The 23,301-nt window shown below is 41.9% G+C and overlaps 1 protein-coding gene across 4 annotated transcripts in view; it reads right to left on the bottom strand.

Moving 5' to 3' along the window:
- Positions 1-23,301, bottom strand: part of SANBR (SANT and BTB domain regulator of CSR) — a 62,636-nt gene that overhangs the window by 24,128 nt on the left and 15,207 nt on the right. For 3 of the 4 annotated variants that reach the window (XM_066611934.1, XM_066611936.1, XM_066611935.1), the window contains 12 exons: positions 21,788-21,945; positions 18,749-18,935; positions 15,919-16,012; positions 13,942-14,180; positions 9,527-9,585; positions 6,362-6,522; positions 4,738-4,824; positions 4,522-4,632; positions 3,190-3,313; positions 2,250-2,402; positions 976-1,121; positions 760-859 (listed from right to left, as the gene is read on the bottom strand). In XM_066611934.1, the coding sequence (XP_066468031.1) occupies positions 760-859; positions 976-1,121; positions 2,250-2,402; positions 3,190-3,313; positions 4,522-4,632; positions 4,738-4,824; positions 6,362-6,522; positions 9,527-9,585; positions 13,942-14,180; positions 15,919-16,012; positions 18,749-18,935; positions 21,788-21,937 (1,611 nt within the window). In that variant the 5' untranslated portion in view covers positions 21,938-21,945. The remainder of the gene's footprint in view (positions 1-759; positions 860-975; positions 1,122-2,249; positions 2,403-3,189; positions 3,314-4,521; positions 4,633-4,737; positions 4,825-6,361; positions 6,523-9,526; positions 9,586-13,941; positions 14,181-15,918; positions 16,013-18,748; positions 18,936-21,787; positions 21,946-23,301) is intronic. The other variant, XM_066611937.1, reaches the window with a different exon arrangement.

The raw sequence follows: 23,301 nt of genomic DNA, 5'->3' as shown, positions 1-23,301 counted from the left end.
CATCACTGATGCCCGAAGGTCTCTGCACATCTTACTCCAAACCACGATGTGGCATGACATTAACATGTTCTGCATTCACATGTTCCCCCCCTTTCTCCCCCTCACACATTCTGCCTGAATGTGTCATTCAGGCAAAAGACTCAAGGTCTCAGAAACCTTTTTTTCTTGGGAGAATTTCAGAATGACTTTTGCAGAAGAATGTGGGTGGCTAACATTACATCAGAACTGAAAAGAAAAAGAAAATTGGGCCCAGTCCTATCCAAACTTCCAGCAACAATGCAGCTGCATTGCAATCTCAAGGTACCTTGAAAAGGCATCCATGGCTGCCCACCCTACCGCAGGATGCAGTGCGCACCCCACTGGCACAGCTGCATCAATGCTGGAAAGCTGGGTAGGACTGGGCCCTTTGACATGATCTGCAAATGGAAGCTTCCATTCAGTTGGTTGGCAACCTTCAGTCTCAAAAGACTATGGTATAAGCCTACAGCACCTGGTATTCCCAGGCGGTCTCCCATCCAAGTACTAACCAAGCCTGACCCTGCTTAGCTTCTGAGATCAGACGAGATTGGGCATGTGCAGGGTAACAGTTGCTGCCACATGAGTTATCCCATTAAGACAGAACATTTCGCAGATATTCCCCAACAAAACCTTCACAATTAAACTGGTTCTTTGCAATTCAGACCACAACTTTGAGTTCTAATCTCTTGCCATTAACCACTAGAAAGTCCCAGATTCGAGGGGAAAAAATAAATTACTCACAGCATTGATTTCTCCTGTTTTGGGGCCCCACAGTGAATTTGGCTCCAGCTGCACATCACATTCAATACTTTTCTCATCACACAGCCCAATTCCAGAATCACTTGAAAGAAGAAATGTTTAGGAATATTATGGACTACCATGGTATGCTTTCCCAAGATGCCTACACAGCTGGCAATATCTTCCGAAAAAGACCTCAGCAGATACCTATTTTCTTACCTGTTTTCATCTTTTGAAAAAGGCACCACAATGACATTTCTGTGCTGAGTCAGATCATTTAGTATCTTAACCGTTTGATAGGGCACTGCATCTCCACCTTCACCTCCAGCAGGCAAGCCAATCACATGGTCCCTCACTTTACAACCCTCCATATAAAAGATAAAGGAGAGAGATAGACACACACAGAGATGCTAGGTTAGACAGACTACTTGTTTATCACAGACATTCACTAACCACTGTTAGCAAACCATGATTTACACTCCCACTTCATGGCTTCACATCAGAGTTTGGGCATATGCACCCAATGCCTAACCATGTTAAAGTGTTGCATCTCTGGCACTAGTCTGTATATTGCACTTGATCTGGAAGGCACAGAAAGATGCAGTTGATAAGAATGTTGTAAATACAATATTCTTCTGAAATAGTAACCTGCAAGTCTGAATCAACATGTGTATCGTGGTGACTGCTGGGCTCCAACAAAATACTACTCCACACATAACAGCACAATCTTATCTTGTGCTGGAACAGGCAGGCCAGGATGCTAACGCTGTATCCAGTGTGAGATAGGGCGCCAAAGTGGCTCAGTCAGAGGCAAGCAGCCCCGCCTCCTGCTCTCCGCCCACTCGCCCCTGAGACTGCCCTCCCCCCACCCCGGAACTGGTGCACTGGCACAGCTTGTCCCCGAGGAGGCGCAAACATGCTTTACGGTATGTTTGCAACCCTCCTAGGCTGGTGCAAGGGACTTGTGCCAGCCTAACAAGAGGTTAGGATTGCACCCTAAGTGGTTCACCAATTGTAATATGGAAAGCTCTCATTCTTTTGAGGATGGGAGACACATGGCTCGAGGACCCATGAAAGTGTTAATGCTGCCCGCATCAGAGACAAATGGCAGTGATGAGGCTGTGTCTGCCCTGCCAAGACTAGCAAGCACAATAAAGGCAAAACCCGGCCTATAGTATAAGATACTGCAGGAGAAGATGTAGTGACTCTGCTGCAATCCCCCAATGCTGCTGAGATCACAGGTGACAAATGGGTAGCTACTAATGGAAAATAGATGTTGGACTAGATTGGATCCAAAAGGTTTCTTCTTATGAAGATTTTAAAAAGCAAGCTTCAAGATTTAAAGAGATCTACTAGTTTATTACAATATTTGATTTAGCTACACCCAAGGAAATAATATTGAGACTCCAGCTCATGAAGCAATACAGTGCACATCAAAGGAAAAAAATAAAACTTTGCCTGGTATAAATCAGTATTTTCTTCCAAATACTTGCTTTTGGAAGAGGAGCAGGGTCAAATCGAAGAACCTTTTGGTTACAGCAGGGATATACTCCAGTGCCAGTGGAACCAAGAGCACTTGCCACACCAGGGTAGAGGACAGGTTGAGGATGGTATTGGCAATGTGAGAATTCAGTACACAGGAAAGTCTATAAGAGAGACATAACCAACATCATTACCTTCCCTGGTAGATCGCGAGGTCTACCTTCCCTGGTAGAAGGTACCTCAAGGTACTTTCTTTCCCTGGAAGAAAGAAATGCATAAATGTCTGAATATAGATGTGTCTTATAGCCACATGATGGGTATAAGGGTACCATGATGTAGAGAGGTACACCGTGATATACTGCTTGAGTGCTGAACTAAAACTGTGGAGACCCATATTCAAATTCTTGCTCAGCCATGATGCTTCCAAATGACCATTTCTCAGTCTAACTTACTTCATAGGGTTGTTGTGAAGATAAAATGGAGAAGGAAATATCTATACCACCCTAAGTTCATTGGAGGAATGGTGGGATAGCAAGCTACAACAAGAACAAAAATATACAAGTCTATTGTGTAGCTCTTATGCCTTGAAAGGGTGCAATAATCAAAGAAAAGGAAGCATCTGGGGTAGTTTGCATAGTCACAGGGTAGTTCATTAACTAAGGTCAAATCCTAACCAACTTTCCAGCACTGGCATTGCTATGCCAATGGGACATGTGCTGCGTCCTGCAGTTGGGTGGCACTCAGGGAGGCCTCCTCAAAGTAAGGAAATATTTGTTCCCTTACCTCAGAGCTGCATTGCCCTTATGTTGGTGCTGGAAAGCGGGTTAGGATTACATCCTAAGTGTTGGACATCTGACAGTTAATTACTCCACTCCAGAACATTCAGAAGTTGAGTTTTTACAAAATTAAGATTGCTATTTTAAAAGCTGTAAAGGACTCCAAAATACTCACTTGATTACATCTTGAACAAGTCAGCCAATTGACAGTTCCCCAGAGGCGCCAGTATACATCTCGCCAAGATTTTAACTCTTCAAAAAGACTCAGCAAGTATTCGTGGACTTCCCAAGATTTATCTCTGTACATAAGAGGAGCAAGCAGTCAGGCATCTCAGTGAAAGACTAGCTCTCAATCTCATGGTTAACTTTTGTACAGGTTGGAACAAAGATGTTCCCCATCTCCTCCTACCCTGATGAGATGTTAGTCAAAGAGACACTGCTAAAGTTGAAACATGAAACCGCTTACACAGTTAAACTGATTAGAAGTTTTATTCATCAAGCATTTCTAAATAACTGCAAGGCAGATTTTTTTAAACATCTTTAAATAAATGTGAGATGGCAAAGAACACTTCAGAAGAGTCCATCCCTACTGGGCTAGAAAAGAGAATAACTTTCCTCAGATGATGCCTGCAGTAACAGTCGCAGACATCTTCTAAAAACAGAGGAAGTTTTCTTTTTTTTCGTTAGAACTATTTTATCTCTCATATATATTAATGTATTTAGATTTAATCAAATAACTAAACTAATACTTCTTTAATCAGATGATGGCCCTGGCTAAAACTGGATATTTTATTTGCATTATGAGGAGTCTCTATGCACTTTAAAAACACACACATGTAAAAACAGTGGAGCAATTCAGAAAAAATACAGTGGCCCATAAGGCATGATTAAACTGAATCAAGAAATATTTTAAGAAATATGAAATATTGGATGTTTGAACAGCAAACAAAGCTAAATTGGTCTGCAGCAGCCGCTTCACCTCTATGGCACTTCTTCCCTTTCTATTCAAACAGACTTGGAGATTGGGGTTAAAGACACCAGGAACCTGGGGACTTTAGGATCTCTTTTTTTCCTAGTTGTTTGAATGAGGCATTTTCCACATGCTTTTAACATTCCTACTAAAACTGAGTTCTCAAAGATACATATTCACACAAATATATGAAAATGGAGCCTACATCATCAAAGCTAGAACATGGAAAATCATAGTGTGAAGACAACAAATCTGTAAGAATGTTTTGCAAATTAAACTGTTCATAAAACGTAATCATCAGGTATTTCTTAAAAATACATCAATTAACTAGTCTTTTAAAAGTCTAGAGCAAACAGAAACAGAAAGTTCAGGATGGCTTACAATTTTCAATTTTTTAAAGGTTTTGCTTTCATTGCTGTTACTGTTTTCTTTTATATCCACAAATAAAGGAAATGAAAAAAGAAAAAAATAAGAAGCCCACCCAGCCCAAATTAAAGGAATGTGTGAAAACATCCTACAACAGGATTTATACAGCACCTTATGTGGACATAGATAATATTTCCATATTGATCTACATTGACCTTCCCTGGAACACATGGAATTCTTCTTTCAGTTCCCTTAATTAGAAGTTTCTTACACAAACAGCACCTATTTAGAAATGAAAAGTTTTAGCACAAGGCTGACATTACAAACTTGCAATGAAAATGGGATGGGCATACCAAGGCAAGACCAAATAAAAGGACAATTCTGTACCTGTACAAGGTTGCCGCATTTCCCTGAGAATCTGGGTTCTGGTACTCTGGATCAAACAGTCTCTCTATCTTTTTACAGAAGAGTTTGCTGTCAGTGGTAAGCAAAGACTAATTATAAAAGCAAGCTAACAACTCATCTCAGTTTTGCTTTGTAGAAACAGAAGCATGTATCTAAAGGCTGTAGCAAGGTTGTTGTTTTTTTAAGTTACCCTTCAGAAAGTTTCCAGTCTGTCACCCAGTTTGCTTTTTCAGTAACACAGTTCTTAAATTCTTATTCCAAGAGAATCTGTGAAGTTAATGGCATGTCACACTGCCTCCTTGAACCAAGATAATTGCTTAAATGGCTGTGGACTCTGACTGGGATCAAAAGATTTACTTGAGGTTTGCCTCAAGGGATTGGTCACACTCAATGGAATGCTTTCCCTTAAAAACAAACCCCACAGGAGATTCCTATGCCACATCAAAAGCTGCTTTTAAGAGTCAGCCCAGTATCAGAAGTGGTTAGCTGCGGGATTGCTGTTCAAAAAGCTCAAAAGATGGCTCAGAGGTAGAGCAGATGCTTTCAAAAAAGAAGGTCCCATGTTCAAACCCTAGCACCTGGTCAGAAGGTTTGCCCTAGGCCTTAGAGAGCTGCTGCCAGTCAGGTTAGGCAATGCCAGCCTAGATGGACGAATAGTTCAACTTAGTATAAAGCAACTTCACATGTGTGTCTGCTGAAGCTTCCTCGTGTGTGGAGAAATCATTGTGTAGTTATTTATAGCTACAGTGTAATGTAACCACTTTCACAGACCAAGACAATTTCAAATGGATTCTCTGCATAATCAAATACTCCGCAAATAATCATAATACTTGATCAATGAAATGGGCTTAGCTCAGATCTGAATAAGAACATAAGAACAGACCCACTGGATCAGGCCATAGGCCCATCTAGTCCAGCTTCCTGTATCTCACAGCGGCCCACCAAATGCCCCAGGGAGCACACCAGATAACAAGAGACCTCATCCTGGTGCCCTCTCTTGCATCTGGCATTCTGACATAACCCACTTCTAAAATCAGGAGGTTGCGCATACACATCATGGCTTGTACCCCATAATGGATTTTTCCTCCAGAAACTTGTCCAATCCCCTTTTAAAGGCGTCCAGGCTAGACACCATCACCACATCCTATGGCAAGGAGTTCCACAGACCGACCACACGCCGAGTAAAGAAATATTTTCTTTTGTCTGTTCTAACTCTCCCAACACTCAATTTTAGTGGATGTCCCCTGGTTCTGGTGTTATGTGAGAGTGTAAAGAGCATCTCCCTATCCACTCTGTCCATCCCCTGCATAATTTTGTATGTCTCAATCATGTCCCCCCTCAGGCGTCTCTTTTCTAGGCTGAAGAGGCCCAAACGCCGTAGCCTTTCCTCATAAGGAAGGTGCCCCAGCCCCGTAATCATCTTGGTCGCTCTCTTTTGCACCTTTTCCATTTCCACTATGTCTTTTTTGAGATGCGGCGACCAGAACTGGACACAATACTCCAGGTGTGGCCTTACCATAAAATTTGAATGATGGAAGGGAAGGATAAAAAGGTAGATAACAAAATTATTGTATTAAGTGGTGATGGAATTAAAAAAAAGAGGTACCTCTTAAATTTATCTCTCTTGTCCTTTACCTCCTCTACTTCATTGTGTGTGAAAAGATCTGCTATTCGAGTTAGGAGATTAGCATTGATGCAGTTCATATTGCATGGGGTCGCTATGATAGCACTCATATTCTTGTGGCAATAATGAATGCATTTTTCCACCTATGAAAAACAGAAAAACAACATGGATTATATCACTGAAGAAGAAACAATACAAATTTCTCACACATTTTTAGAATGCTATTTTCCAAGAAGGTCGATCCGAAGTTTACAATGCAGTGATCAAGAAGATAAGTTGCTTTTTTCACAGACATGATATAAAGTCACAGACCATTCAGAAACACACGAATGCTTGTTTCATAGTAATAGCTGAACAGCTGATGCAGCACGTTATGGGAGATGAAATGCTGTAGGATTTCAATCCTTTAAAGTTAAATGGCTAAATATCATAAAATTTGACAGATGGCACTAGATCAGTCTCGCACTTCACAGTCTGTCTGTGGAGAACATAGGAACTTCTTATCAGAAATTCCTGTTGTGAGGAGAGGTATGGAGCAATTCCCAACTCTTTGGGAATGCTCATCCCACTATTAGGAGGCAGAGTTGAAGGCCTGAAAAGTCGTCTCCTCTTTCTGAGGAACATTCAATGCCCAGACTAAACTGGAAAGCTGGAAAAGACCCCTCAACATCTCTGTATACTATGCCGAGCTACCAGAGATCAAACTTCTGAACAGAAAGAACAGAAACAACAAACATGAGTAATCACTGCAAGAAGACAGCAGGCATCCATAAAGGCAGGAACCCCCCACTTGGGAGCCTTAATGACTACCCCATGGAAGAGTGAGATGCTGAAACCTGGAAGTGAGGTGGGTGGAATGCCTCCCCGTCTTCTTTCCAGAACAAAAATTTACAAGATGAAATTTTCTCTGATGAAGAGGGGCATTCCTGACCCTTTGTGATATATCTGAACTGTACCATACCAGGATGGGTCCAGATAAGACTCCAGAACCTTCTTTTAAAACCCACCTAACAAAAGCTGCCTCTGCAGCGGCCAGGGCATCAACTTTGAAACGTCTGGTGTAGATATAGATAGAAAACTACATTGCTGCTGGCAAATTTCACCCAAGGACAAGCGTTTTCAGAATGCTGCCAATGCCACAGCACCCTGCAACGAGTAAGCTATTATCCCAGAGTAGATCCTTCCCCAAGGACTTATACACCATCTCAACATGAGACATGAGCCAGTTAACACATCCTGTCTCACCACAGCCCCTTGAAAGTCACAAACAAGAGCTTCTGATCTATGCTGTTCTGTCAAAAAAAAAAATCTGATCAGTTCCTCAACTTTATCCTGTCATCTCTCCGACAACCACATCCTGACCCCCCAGTTGTTCCAGGATCTCTACAGATGCCAGTGAACTCTTTTCCATGTTGACTATGAAACCGTGGTGCTGCAGACACTCTACCATACACTAGACATCTAGAAACCCCTGCTACTCAGACCCAAAACTCATCAGGCTGTCACCCATACAGGGATAGAAGGACACCTCCTCAAGCCTGTGGGGTGCAATTCTGGCCACTAACATCTTGGTGAAGACTCTGGGAGACCCAGTCAGGCGATAAGAACATAAGAACAGCCCCACTGGATCAGGCCACAGGCCCATCTAGTCCAGCTTCCTGTATCTCACAGCAGCCTCACCAAATGCCTCAGGGAGCACACCAGATAACAAGAGACCTGCCTCCTGGTGCCCTCCCTTGCATCTGGCATTCTGATACATAGCCCATTTCTAAAATCAGGAGGTTGCACATAAGCATCATGGCTTGTAACCCATAATGGATTTTTCCTCCAGAAACTTGTCCAATCCTCTTTTAAAGGCATCCAGGCCAGATGCCTGGCCAAATGTCCCAGTTGCTGTCTTTTGCACCTTTTCCATTTTCACTACGTCCTTTTTGAGATTTGGCGACCAGAACTGGACGCAATACTCCAGGTGTGGCCTTACCATCAATTTGTACAACGGCATTATATTAACTGTTTTGTTCTCAATATCTTTTCTAATGATCCCAAGCATAGAATTGGCTTTCTTCACTGCCCCCGCACATTGGGTCAACACTTTCATCGACCTGTCCACCACCACCCCAAGATCTCTCTCCTGATCTGTCACAGACAGCTCAGAACCCATCAGCCTATATGTGAAATTTTGATTTTTTGCCCCAATGTGCATGACTTTACACTTACTGACATTGAAATGCATCTGCCATTTTGCTGCCCATTCTACCAGTTTGGAGAGATCCTTCTGGAGCTCCTCACAATCCTGGTCACCATTTGGAAAAGTTTGGTGTCGTCTGCAAACTTAGCCACCTCACTGCTCGACCCCATCTCCAGGTCATTTATGAAGGGATTGAAAAGCACCGGTCCCAGGACAGATCCTTGGGGCACACCGCTTTTCACTTCTCTCCATTGTGAAAATTGCCCATTGACACCCACTCTCTGTTTCCTGGTCTTTAACCAGGTCTCAATCCAGGACAGGACCTGCCCTCTAATTCCTTGACTGTGGAGTTTTTGACTGTAGAGGCCAAAGGGAAGAGCCCAGTATTGGAAATGACATGCTCCTTATGTGAAGCAGAGGAAGTAGTGACTGGGCCAGATTGGAATCTGTAAGTAGGCCTAAGTCAAACAGATAGAAGCTAGAACGTGGCAACTATCGAGTGCCATGTCTCCATTTTAAAATGCTGGCTAGGAACTCAGTCAGTCATTTTAGATCTAGGATATGGATTGTTCTTTGAACCCATATCTAAGATATGGGTTAGTTTTTTGCAGTCACAAACTAGAAGTAGGGGTGATTGCTTCGCTTTCACTTTCTAAGGCTCAGGGAGCCCTGCGGAGGGTCGCGCAAGGCTCCGCGCACCCCCGGGAGGCTGCTGCAGGGACTGGTAAGTACATGCCAGTCCCTGCAGCCCCCTTAGCAACGTGATCCTGGGGGTTACGTCACTGCCTCCCCCGTCCCCCGCCCCTTAAGGGGGTAGAGTCCAGGGTCCTCAGTTCTGGGCCGTCAGAACGTCCCAGTTTGAGAACCACTGGGTTAGCAAAAGTAAAAAATAAACATAGAGCAGTGGCAGTTCTACATCAGAGTGCCATATCCTGTATATATTACACACACACACTCACCAAGGAATCCATCTTCAAGAACTCAGAGGAAATTAGTATTGAAATGACATTGTTTGGTTCTGAAGAGAGAAGCAAGAGAACAAGGTGAAAAGAGTTATTAGGTTAATTAAAATTACTCTTCAGTAGTTTGTAAAAGGAAGCACTACAAGAGATTCTTTGCATCACATAATCCACTTTCCATAAACTCAGGAATGGCAAACAGAATTTGAGAAGTTAGTTTGGCCCTTTCTAAAGGGGAAAAAAGTCTAATGGCCTTTCAAGTGAGTATTTTCCATCAATATTAGCAATCCTTTTAATTCTGCCCACATTGGGGCACGAACAGCTATCACTCCCACCCACCCCCCGCCCCAACATGTTTCACCAGTCAGAATGGTTTGGTACAAAACCACGGGTGTACCTGTCACATATTGAAGGTATATCAAACTAGGTTAGACTAAGATACCGGAGATGGGTAATACTGATTATGCCTACTGCAGAAAGGAAAAATCCAAGCTTGAATTAATAAATTTAAAAAACATTCCATAAATGGGCAGACATTTCAAAGTGTGGAAAAGTTCAGAAGTTTCAAAGTGTTTCTAGTTCAGGGTCAGTTTTCCTTGGGGGAAATGCAGGAAGGGAGAGTGTGGGTTTTGACAGAGGGGAATGGATGTAAATATTCTCAACATCAAAAAATCTTTTTAAATTTTTAATTCCAATTGCAAAATGTGAGCATGAAAAGAAAAGCACTCATACTGGCTGAAAACTAGATGTCTAGTTTTCTTTAGTTTACCAGTTTATCTAACATCAATGACACAGAGTCATTTCTTTAAACACAGATCTGTCCCATCCACATGTGCAGCACTGTTGAAGCCTAATGGCAAGACAACAGTTTAGCACCCACACACCCCTTCTGTTCTAAGACCATATTCTTTGCTTAGTACAAGCGTGCCCTGGTAACTGCAGGGGTTCTGTTCCAAACCCCCCATGGATACCAGGGATCCGTGGACACCAAGGACGAACCTTCAAAAGATAGAAAATCACTGCATTTTCAAGGCTGCAAGCAGGAAAGGCGGAGCCTCCAGCAAGCTGTAAGGCAGCTTGAAAGAAGGCCTGCGGGGGGGCGGAGCTAACTCTCAACGAAGTTGCAGTGAACTTTGGGGGCTCCCGAAGAGACTGCGAAATAGATGTGTTTTCATGTGCCTAAACAACTAAGGCACGCTTCGGTGCCAGGAAGACGGTACAAAGAGCTGAGAGCTTGAACGGGGGGGGGGTCCTTAGAAACAGGCAATTTCAAGGATTTCTCTCTGTTTTGCTCTGTGCTGAATCATTTCTATCCCGGGCACCATCTTGGAGAAACTCGGAAAGTTGAGAACCCGTCCTCCCACGGCCTAGATACAACAACATCGCAGCGAAAAAAGCTATTAAGAGTAAGTGAACTTGGCTCGTTAAAAAGTTTTACCGAGAACTGTAAGTAAGAAGTCTGGAGGAGGAGGAGATAATACAAGATTATTCATGCTGGCAGTTAGCCACCCAGGGGGGGAATAGGTGAGTTGATATTTCCCCTGCTGGAGTAAGTACAAGTTTATTTTTTTCACTGGTATGTATCGAAGAGAAATAAATAAGTAATCTTCAACGAAGGAAATAAAGTCTACTTTCATTTTCCCAGCAAAAAGCCTTGATTTAAGTCTGGTTACGGCTACTTTCGGTTTCTCAGCAAGAGGCTTGAATTTTTTTTGGGTCATTTAAAGGCATACTAACCTAATTTGAGTGTGTTGATTTGACTGATTTTTTTTTGGATATTAAAATTGGAAAGTAACCCTGGATACAAAATTGGAAAGTAGCCCTGCAGGAAGTGGTTCCAGTTGGTGTTGATAAAAATGGCTTTTGAAAATTTAAAAGATGGTTGTGAAAGCCAGGCCTGGTTGATGGACTTTGTGATGGATTTTAGAAGAGAAATGGAGCAACAGGTCAGAGAACTGCCTGAACAAATTGGGCAAATAAGTTCCTCCCTTGTAAACTCGCAGGAACAGATTATAAACAATAGAGAAGAAAAAAGAATGGATCAGATGTCCGGCGAAGTTAAAGAAGTGGAGTATTTTGAGATGGGACAGGAGGCGGAAGAAGCAATTGTCATAATAACTAAGAACCTTAAGGAAGAAAAAAGAGGAAATGTTTAGAGAGTAAGCTGTCTCAAGAAGAGGAAGAATTTATGGACTGAATTCAAGAATAACAGAATGAAGAAGAAGAAAGAAAAATACAGGGGGGCCAAGAAATTCAATAGACTTAAGATGAAAAAGAAGAAAAAGAAGAAGTGGAAGAACCAGTTGGAAGACTAAGAGGGAACACCAATAAGATAGAGCACAAAGCAAGCAATAAGAAGAAGGTCAAAATGGTTGAATAATAAGCAGAATTTTTTTAATTATATTAAATTAAAATAGATTTAAATGAAAATTTGAAATATAAATATTGCGGAAATTAAGTGGTATTAAGATAAATATTTTATTAATTATATTAAATTAAAGTGGATGAAAAGGGAATTTGGAATATAAGTATTGTGAAAATTAAAGTGGTAATCATATGAAATAAATTAGATGGAACTGTAAATTTGGAATATAAGTATTGTGTAAACTAAAGTGGTATTAAGATAAATAAAAGGGTTATTTTTTAAAAGAGAAGGTAAATAAAATAAATTATAGATGTTTATTTTGGAGAAAATATTAAACCTGTATTTTGGGTTAATAAATATGTGGTGGATAAGCGAAGTATAATATTATTGTAATTGGAGATATTTGTTTTTAGATGTGATATTAGAAATTAAGAATTAGATAAGAGATTTTATCTTAGAGGTTAGTTTAGTGGTAAGAAGAGTTTATAAGCAAAAATTTGAAGTTTTTTTTTTATTGGATAGTTATGGAAAATGATATATAATATGTTAGAAGAGATTGAAGGGGGTAATACCATTGTAATCAGAGACTTCTTTTTTAGATGTGATATTAGAAATTAAGAATTAGATAAGAAAGATTTTATTTTAGATATTATTTTAGTGGTAAGAAGAGTAAAAGTAAAGTAAAATTTGAATATGATGGGATAGATAAGATTAGAGGAAAAATACGGAATGTTAAAGTATTAATCAGTTGGGTTAATGAATATGATAATTTTTGTATTGATTAGTAATTTCGTTTGGATTAATGTTTGTTGTAATCGATGGCCACCAGCCTTGTGTGTAACCTATGTAGTCCTAACCCTAAGTCTATCCAATTTTCCTTACCTGTATCTGTAATAAATAAATAAAGCATTCTTAAAAAAAAGAAAGAAGGCCTGCAGCCTGAAAACACAGTGGTTTTGCTGCCCTAAGGTAAACACCTATTTTTAACATTACCCTTCATCTTTTAAAAGGTGCCGCTGGTATCCGTGGATAACTGAAATAGCAGATACTGAATCCATGGATACCAATACATCACTAAGGCATACCCTGGATTAAAGAAATTTGTCTCCTAGTTTCCTAGTGCTGCACCCAGTTTGGTCCTGAAATTTCAAAAATTTAGCGTTCAATCACGTAGAATAGAACTAACAAATTAACTAGCCGAACAAACTAATCATCTGAAGATAGAGGAGATAAAAGAGACAAAGAAAAATGCATTTTGGGGAAGGAAGATGTATAAAGGAAAGGAACAAAACAAAACAAAAAACAGGGAGAACAATTCAGCCAAAAGTTGAATGCCTTGTAAGTCCCAATGATTTCAGTGGAGAAACAAGTGAACATATACCTAACTAATCCACTGATTTGCAACTCATCAATTTGCTCCAAACAGAGAACGAGGTGGAATTTAACATGCAAGAAGGAAGGAATTCACATGTGAGAGCCCAAGCCTTCAGGGAGTTCATAATCTCTGAACTATAATAAGACAATCAAGTAATGTTATGCCTAGACGAGTACCACTGCTGGTACTTGAAGTGGTATCTGGTGGTACACGTGGGAACCCCAGGCCCCTGCTGCCAGGCAGTGAGACCAGCAACACAACACGACAAACAGCGGTAGAAGGCTCAGCTCGATGGAGAGCTCCAGAGTGCACTTTTTGTGCACTTGAAAGTGACCTCCCATACACCCTGAGCCTCTTACCACCATTTATTGCATCACATCTAGCCTCTCAATCCAGAAGTACCGTAATTAGCGATGACACTGTTGCCAGTTACTTCTGGTGGTACTTCCAATAGGTGGACCATGAAAAGTGGTACAGCAGGGAACAAACGCTGGCCTAGACCATTGCCTTTCCAGCCAACTTCAGATTTTCCAGATTGTGCTTTTATCATTTAAAGCAGAATGGGGTAGAGGGTTACCTTTCAAAATAATTTTGCATACAGACTTGTAGTCTGAAGCAGAGGTCAGGCATTACAGAAAAGGAATCTGCAGAAAAAATGAATAGATTTTCTTTTACCTAAGGTGGGTATTTCATGCACCTCATTCTCCTTAGTGTTCCTTTTAACATATCTTATCAACCAGTTAAAGATATGAACGTCACAGTGAACTGAAATGTCCACCTCTTCCCAGCGCTGGGCATCCACTGACAGATATTCAGCAAAGTACTTCATTTCAGAAATCAATAGATCTCGTGGGCAAACAAAATCTTCTTTCAGATTTTTTGCTTCGTCACACACATGGATCACCATATTTGGCCTTTGTTTGAAAAGAAAAACAAAATCACAGGGAGGAATGTTAATGTAGCTTGTCAATGTGAACCAATAGGAACCTTAGAATGATTTATGAAGACATAACCCCTAAGGTATTATTTTTATGCAAAAGTACACACAAATTAGACACACACACACACACACACACACACACACACACACACACACACAGTTTGCAGCATACAGCTATGTGGACCTTAAAGGAACTGTGTGTGAAATCAGGGTCTTGAAAACATAAAGAAACTATAGGCTACATTTAGAAGAAATTTTGCCAGGGGGACAGCGTTTTAGGTGAAACTGCAAAGCATGGCTCTAACACCCAGCTAGTTCCTAAACATATTGCCAGGGAGAGAGTTTCAGGCAAGCTATTGGCTATCGGCTCAGTACCGCCAGATGCAAAATGAAGGTATTAATACAGGCTGCATGTAAGTGAATATTCTGTAAGAGCACAGAATGCAGAACAGGGGACCAAATTCAGCCTCCAAGGAATCTTAGGGTTAAACTATATGCTATACAGCAGATGTCTGTAACCATGTCCAACTGTTTCATTTTTCATGAAAATCTGCAAGTCTGAGCAGAGAACAACACTCTTCACTCTTTTCCTTAAAATCCCACACCCACATGCTTTTCCGCTTATTGGTAGTGGACAAGCAGATCTCACATGATGTGATTTTGAGCAGAGAAACTGCCGGAGAGATAAAGCTGAACAGCTTCACATTACCATCCCTTTAGTGCAAACCCACAGCTTCCTGCCCGTTTTTTATTTTCAAAAGGTTACATGCATCTTTGTAATATCTAGATTGGTCACAAGTTTTATTTATTAATAAGAAGCTGCAGCAAGTTCCTAACCCTCATGGCTTAAAGATACTCATGGCCTGAAGATACTCAGTTACTCAATGCCCTCTGAATTCACTAAAGCTAGACGATTCCCTAAATAAGACTTCCAGCAGTAGGGAACAGGGCCTACAGCTATGTCTTTCTTGCCCCACCCTTCTGGCAAAACTAAAAAGGTTATTCAAAAAGAGCGGGGAAGCATAATAAATGATACAAAAGTGCTTAATACGAGTAGATTCTGGCCTTTTTGTTCGTTTGTTGTGTAGCCACAGAGCCCTTAAATTTGTGAAGCATTCTGCAATCACTCTGCAATCACTCTGAAGTACGGTAGGTCCTACCTAATCTCAATTCCATTGTGTGGAACTATTTTTAGTAATCAATCAAAGAATTTCTATAAATAAAACCTTTTCCCTGTCAGGAGGAATAAAACTGTGCATATATGCATGCGTGTATATTACACAAACTCGTTCCAGGACTGTTTGATCTGATAATAGGAGAATGAATGAACACACGATAGGCTCAGAAGAAGCAAAGGCAAGGTCATGATCCCTATGCCCTCTTACTGGTACACTAGATTACAATAGCAAGGTAAAGCTGCCCTGTCCATTAATCTGAATGAGGTTTCTGGAAAGATTATTACAGAGCAATTAAGAATGCCAGTTACTATGGGATTCTGCTAGTCCTGAACTTGCCCTTTTAAGGGCTTCACCATAAATACTTTGTCCTCTAATTTATTTAGGAGGTCAGCATAATTCCCCCCCACACAACCCACTCCCACAGAAATCCCACCAAATGCATAGAGGCATAACCCCAAGCAGAGATGCATAGAAAGAGATCTCACAGACCCAGGATTATCTAGCTGCCCAAAAACATAACAACCATCCTCCTACCCTTGCGTTTCATCAGCATTTTCTCCACCTTTATGCGCAGAGCATTTCTCACTCTCTGAAGAGCAATTCCTTGAGGTAGCTACACTTGGCCTTCCTTAAATGCAAGCGGGGAGAAAAATATTAGGACATACTGTGGAGATGGATCTTCTCAGGTGTGTCAGGTCAGAGATTGTCCCATCCTCAGAGGGATGGAAGATACTGAGGCTATCCACCCTCCTGCTGCTAGATGGATACTTTTTCCATCCTCCTTTAAAAGGTTGGTTTTAGTCAATCCACTACAGACAAAAAGATATGGAAAAAGGGACCAAAACCTTTCAGCAATAAAGGGCTTGTCTACACATAAAAAAAGAGTAAACATGTCATATGCAACATCTTGTTAGCTATGCATTCAAGCACATTCTCCCCCTTGAACCATCTTCTCTTTGGAATGATGAAAAGAGACTTCAGCATTTCCCAGATGCTAGGAAATCACTAGCCCCTGGCTACAATGTCCACACTTAGAGCCCATCAGCAAGCATGCGCAAAACACTGTGCAAGCTGACATATATTTCATCTGCTCCTAGAACACTGCTTCCCCACCGCAAATTTAAGAACAGAAGAGCCCTGCTGGTTCAGGCCAAAGGCCCATCTAGTTCAGCTTCCTATACCTCACAGCGGCCCACCAGATGCCTCAGGGAGCACACAAGACAACAAGAGACCGGCTTCCAGTTGCCACTCCCTTCCATCTGGCATTCTGAGATAGCCTATTTCTAAATAGGTATTTCCTCCAGAAATCCATTCCATCCCCTTTTAAAGGCCTCTAGGCCAAATGCCATCACCACATACTGCGGCAATCCACCACATCCATAGACTAATGACGTGCTAGGTAAAAAAGTATTTTCTTTTGTCTGTCCTAACTCTCCCAACACTCAATTTTAGTGGCTGTCCCCTGGTTCTGCTGTAGTGTAAGACAGAAAAAAACATCCCTCTATCTAGCCCATGAATAATTTTGTATGTCTCAATCATGTCCCCCTCAGGTACCTTTTTCTAGACTGAAGAGCCCCAAACGCTATAGCCTTTCCTCATAAGGGAGCTGCCCCAGCACAGTAATCATTTTGGTCACTCTCTTCTGCACCTTTTTTGAGATGTGGCAACCAGAACTGGACACAATACTCCAGGTGTGGCTTTACCATTGATCTGTACAATGGCATTATAATATTGGCCATTTTATTCTCAATTCTCTTTTTAATTATCCCAAGCATGGAATTGGCCTTCTTCACTAACACCACACACTGGGGCAACACTTTCATTGAGATGCCCACCAGCACCCCAAGATCTCTCTCCTGATCTGTCACAGACAGCTCAGAACCCATTAGCCTAGTCTCACTGAAGTACCAAATGGGGAGAATAAGATGTTTAAATAGTTCATAAACTAGCTCCTTACCAGAGCTTTCTTCACCATTAAGATCATTCTTTCTGTTCCAAATAAGTAGTGCTAAATATCTCCGAAAGCATTTCATAGAGACAAGTGTCAAGACCCACAGAGCAAAACAATGCACCAGCAGTTCTAGCTACTCCAGCATAATCTTTGTGCTACAGATTAGGATGTTAATGCCTAACCTTCTAACTGGTTAATGTAAATCTCCTTGAATAAAGTCAAAGGAGCAATCCAATGGTCAGAAAGGGGGTATATAAATACCAATATTATTATTATTAATAGACAAGTCCTAATCAAAGGTGCACCTGACCTTTTGCCTGGAAAATTCCAATACACACAACCTTCTACCCCCAAAACAGCAGACTGTAGAAAATACATAAACTCACTTTCACTATCAACACCCACCGCACCCCAGTCCCTGATGCATGCTCTCAGTATCATCTAAACTTTTCTCTCCTCCCAACTTCTACAGTCTGTGTCTTACATACGACCTGTGTGTCTCCCTTGCATCACCTATGTCTCTCTCTTGCCAATCATTTCTCTCTGACATGCTGTTGCCCATCTGACTCTCTTTTTCCCTTCCTCCTCCACCCATCCCTTCTGGTGATGAAATCCTACCACAAACAGAACATATAACAGTACATAAGATTTTCAGCACTTTGTGCTGAGTATCTATTGGGTCAGAAGTGGCACTCTACACGATGCTTTGCATCTAGCACCACTGACTTTAAGTAGGGGTGGCAGCCCACCCCTTCTCAGACAGAGGCATTTCTGAAGCCTACTGAACAACCCTTAACTAAAGAAACAAACCAGGGAATCTTCTCTATGCAAAACATGTGCTTTGCCAATGAACTACAAACCCCAGCATTAATTTATTCTATTACTAAACAGTTCTGTGGCACTCTGGAGACTTAACTGGTTAATCATATTACCAGCAGTCAAAGTTTTATAAGTAGGTTTTAAAAGCGAAATTCAGATTTACAGTAAACTCATATCCAAGGTCTCACAAGGCTCTTTCTTCTCTTAAACTATTGATATGTTTTCACCAGATATGTGTCAGGTCTGTGCACAAAAAGCAGTTTGTTTATTTGAAGAGCACAGTTCTTAAATCAGTAGTGCCTTCGAATTTCTGAGTCTGCACTAAAAAAAAAAAACACCCTTTCAGATGGAAGACTTTTAGTAAAGTTTTAAGGGAATCAAAACTTATATAACACAAAATACAGCATATTTGGACTGTTAATGGGCCTACAACTTTAACTAAAGCAACCAATTTACAAACAGTTACAGTGAATGCCCGAGTTTTGCGGATTGGCAGCTGACTTTGCTGGGAACAGGTTTTGCAATTCAAATAAAGAAAAAGAAATGGCACATATGATGCCTTGAATGTAGTGGAAGTTGCATCTGAAAGTCTACCATTGATAGAAACTGCATCCTGTTCACTTGGAGGCTCTTGGAACTCTCCACGGGCATCAAGAAGTGATGATTTGATGTAAGTAGCTAAAGTTTCCACAGGGCTTCCACCACTGGCCATTAGTGGACTGTACTGGTTATCCACTGGAGAAGTTCCACTGCTTCTCAGTTCATCAAACCTCTTCGCACACTGTCAAGAAAGAAAAGTTATAAGTTATCTTTAAGTTATTGTTTTTCAGCTGAAAAAAATTCCTAGGCGCGCTTAGGACCCCGACACCGATGCCAGGGTCCTTCTGAAAAATTGCTTTATTCTTTATGCAGGGCTGATGCTTGCAAAAAGTTGCAGTTTTTTCCTGTCTTGCCTGAAAGCGCAAAGTTGAACAGGGCCAAACTAATCATTTTAATCATGTTGCTGGCCATGACCAGTGCTTGTTCTACCCCACTCCCAGTAAACAGCATCTGTACTGGGACTGTGGTAGTGGTTGTAACTGGAGCCAATATCCCCCCCCCCAGGGCAAGCAGCATATGTACAGGGACCATTTGGGACCAGGGCAGGGGGGTAAGGTTGAAACTCCCCTAATCACTGGGGTAGACCCAATCCAGATTGGAGCTGCCACACATGCAAGCAAGCCAGAGTCAATGACATGAAGAAAGTCATATCTAGTTTGATCCACAGTCATCCCAGTCTAAAATATTTGCACAGCACGACTGTCTGCAGCACAGGTGACATAAAGAAATTGCCATCTGTCTATCTAGCTCCATATCTACTCTAACTGGCAACAGTCACAGGCAGAGGTTTTTTCCCCAACACTGTAATCAGATATTCTTTTTACAGGAGATCCCTGCGGCTGACCTAAAGAACTTTCTATGAGAAAAACACTTTTCTATATGTGAGCTATAGTCCCTCCCCCACAGCCTATAATACAACACCATAATTTGAGATGCTTCATTCAGACAATAAAGAAGTTTGTACTGCTGATAAAGGTCTTACTATGGGGTTGCAAATTGGAGCCAATATACGACTATGTCCTACTTATGTTAAGCCATGAAAATAGGTCAGGATAACAATACTCCCTGTGAGTAGTTGAGTGTGTGTTAAAGAAAACTCCTTTAGGGTGCTTGAAAGGACGACTGTCTAAACACATGGAGTCACCAGGTATCCTGTAGACCACAACATTCTTGGTTCAAATATTCTACATGGTATAAATGCTTTCTTCTCATTTGTACCAAGAAGCAGATGGGGAAAAAAGGCAGCAGCTATTAAAAAGGAAAGACTCAGATCTGCTGCAGCAGCAGGTGAAACTAGGATCTGAGATGTCTAAGCAGAGTTATCACAGCTATCATGATAATTCAGACTCAGGAAAGACTTCTCCTCATTAGGTATTCACCTTCAGCAAGATTATAAGGGCAGCAAAACAAAGACAACCTAAGCCTTCCTCATGTATTACCAATTAGGCTCCTGAGTAGGGAAGGAACTTTATCTGTTTTCAGAAGATAGCCCATCCTTTCCAAGCACCATGACATCTCAGGCTCCATAAACATATGCTCCAGTTTACACAAAGAGACCAGGGCAACCAAATGATGTCATAGTAGATGACTGGATCTGCCTCAATACCAGCCTAGTCCCTTCTATTTGGAAACCATGATGGAAGCCTGGTAGGTGTGGGGAAATTCAGTAGTATAGAGGGGTCAATGCAGGGTCACTTGCACACTCAAGGTTTACATTGGCTTAGTTTCAAATTTACTCCCAACACAAAGTCTCCACTGACTTGGATGTATGCTGAATTATTATCATGCATTAACAGCATTCACTGGTTCTACAAAAAGTTTAAAAAGGCATCAGAGTTGCACAAAGATGTTAATTGACAAGAGCATGCTATTTTAGCTAGGCAACTTGTATATGGACTGAGCTAGTAAATTGAAGTTAGCACTGGCATTATGCACTCTTGCTCTCATCTGACATAAAAAGCCATGCACTACAAGATCAGATGCCACAAAAAGTCTTTTGAAACTGGATGCATGTCTGATATATCAACAGTGCCCAAAGTTCCTTTTACCTTAAAACTACAAGCCCCAGAAAATTCTAGGGCTGAGTAAATACATTACACGTCTAAAACTATCAATAAGTTTTATATGCAGGCAATGGTTTTCAAGCACTCTAGGTTATCAGTAGATAAATACTTCCAAATCTAAACATCACTTTGAAACGGCGTTTCTTTGCCCATTTAGCAGGGATCTATGTTGTAGCTTATAGTTGAACTGCCACAGAGAGCCAGTGTATCCTCTCTACTAGTCAACAACAGCAATGGGAAAATTAAAATCGTCACCATTCCATCTTATAAGTCGCTAATAAAGCAGTTTGGCAACAGGAGAAACAGCCAAATGAGTTAGGGAGACACCTTTCTTGAAGACTATTTCATATCATCATCAGGCAGCACAATACAAACTGGAATTTAAACCAGCTCAAATTACTTGCGCTGCCTCCTGGGTGTCATGATCATGCTGTAAAGCACACTTTTGCCACCTCAGGAGTTATCTAGGCCAGTGTGAGGATGCGCACCAGGCTCGCCATGCTGGATCTGGGCCCCAACTGAGTATGTTTGTGCTGGCCAAGCAGGCCAGTTAGAGAGGGTGGAACGGAGGGAGTTGGGTGGACCGAAAGGCAGATCAGGCCTGGGGGGGGGGTGGTGGTGGGACTGGCTGTGGTACCTTAGACTAGTTCCTAACTACCACTCCCAGCCTTACCGACCTTACATGGGCCACTCAGATTTCCATCAGCAAATAAGCTCACACAAATTAGAATAGCCCCATAGGGGTGGCTGGCGCATGACACAGTTAAGGGATTCAAAAAATTTCTCTTATCCTGAGTTGTGCTCCAGCCCGCACCTATCTTGCACTGGATACAGTGCAGGCCAATTGGCCTGCCTGTTCCAGTGCAAGTTAGCATTACACACTTAGTAAACACCATCTCTTTGTAAGAGAGACCACCAGTAGTCAGGTTCTCCAAAGTTGGAAAAAAAAAGAACAAAATAACAACCTTACCTCTTTCGATGAATAACCCGGAACCAGCCTTGCCACGCTGTCCCAGTTGATGGGCTGAGGGACCCCAATTAAAGAGCACAGGATCATATCCAAAACCATTTGATTATTGTCATATAGAAAGTTATTGTTTTCTGAACATCCACGGCTCATCTTTGGCACTAGAAAGGGGAATAAAAGATATAAGTAGGACATACATATTACACTGCCTTTTAAAAAACAGTGGCTCACTTAAACCATGCAGCAGCTCTCATCAATCCATTCTTACATACTTCCTGCCTCCTGACATAGAGAGAAATTCCAAAGGCAGTACTAGCAGAGTTTGGTTTCCTTTGGAGGGACTGCACACTGGAGAATTGTGCCATCTCTCCAGTATTTGCTTTCTTTACAGATGTTTTAGCACAGCATACAAGTGACAAATCCACACTTAAGAGCAGCAAAACCCACAAAGATTCTTGTAGCATCTTAAGTACTAGCCAATTTATTTGAGTACAAGCTTTCACAACCCACTTCATCAGATGCATGAACTGAAATCCTCAACACATTCACTAGCATGGGGAAAGAAACTGAAAAAAAGCTATAAGAATTGGGGTCAAAGGCCTATGGGACAGTCAATGACCATTAGGTATTGGTATTGGCAACCTTCAGTCTCGAAAGACTATGGTATCGCGCTCTGAAAGGTGGTTCTGGCACAGCGTCTAGTGTGGCTGAAAAGGCCAATCCGGGAGTGACAATCCCTTCCACACCGGGAGCAAGTGCAGTCTGTCCCTGGTCTGTCTCCCTGGCTATGGGCCTTCCTTCTTTGCCTCTTAGCCTCAGACTGTTGGCAAAGTGTCTCTTCAAACTGGGAAAGGCCATGCTGCACAGCCTGCCTCCAAGCGGGCCGCTCAGAGGCCAGGGTTTCCCACTTGTTGAGGTCCATCCCTAAGGCCTTCAGATCCCTCTTGCAGATATCCTTGTATCGCAGCTGTGGTCTACCTGTAGGGCGCTTTCCTTGCACAAGTTCTCCATAGAGGAGATCCTTTGGGATCCGGCCATCATCCATTCTCACGACATGACCAAGCCAACGCAGGCGTCTCTGTTTCAGCAGTGAATACATGCTAGGGATTCCAGCACGTTCCAGGACTGTGTTGTTTGGAACTTTGTCCTGCCAGGTGATGCCGAGGATGCGTCGGAGGCAGTGCATGTGGAAAGCGCTCAGTTTCCTCTCCTGTTGTGAGCGAAGAGTCCATTACTCGCTGCAGTACAGAAGTGTACTCAGGACGCAAGCTCTGTAGACCTGGATCTTGGTATGTTCCGTCAGCTTCTTGTTGGACCAGACTCTCTTTGTGAGTCTGGAAAACGTGGTAGCTGCTTTACCGATGCGCTTGTTTAGCTCGGTATCGAGAGAATGAGTGTCGGAGATCGTTGAGCCAAGGTACACAAAGTCATGGACAACCTCCAGTTCATGCTCAGAGATTGTAATGCAGGGAGGTGAGTCCACATCCTGAACCATGACCTGTGTTTTCTTCAGGCTG

The sequence above is a fragment of the Tiliqua scincoides genome, chromosome 1 (genome assembly GCF_035046505.1).
Source record: "Tiliqua scincoides isolate rTilSci1 chromosome 1, rTilSci1.hap2, whole genome shotgun sequence".
NCBI lineage: Eukaryota > Metazoa > Chordata > Lepidosauria > Squamata > Scincidae > Tiliqua > Tiliqua scincoides.
The sequence above is the reverse complement of the archived record's forward strand: the minus strand, read 5'-3'. Positions and strand labels throughout refer to the sequence as shown.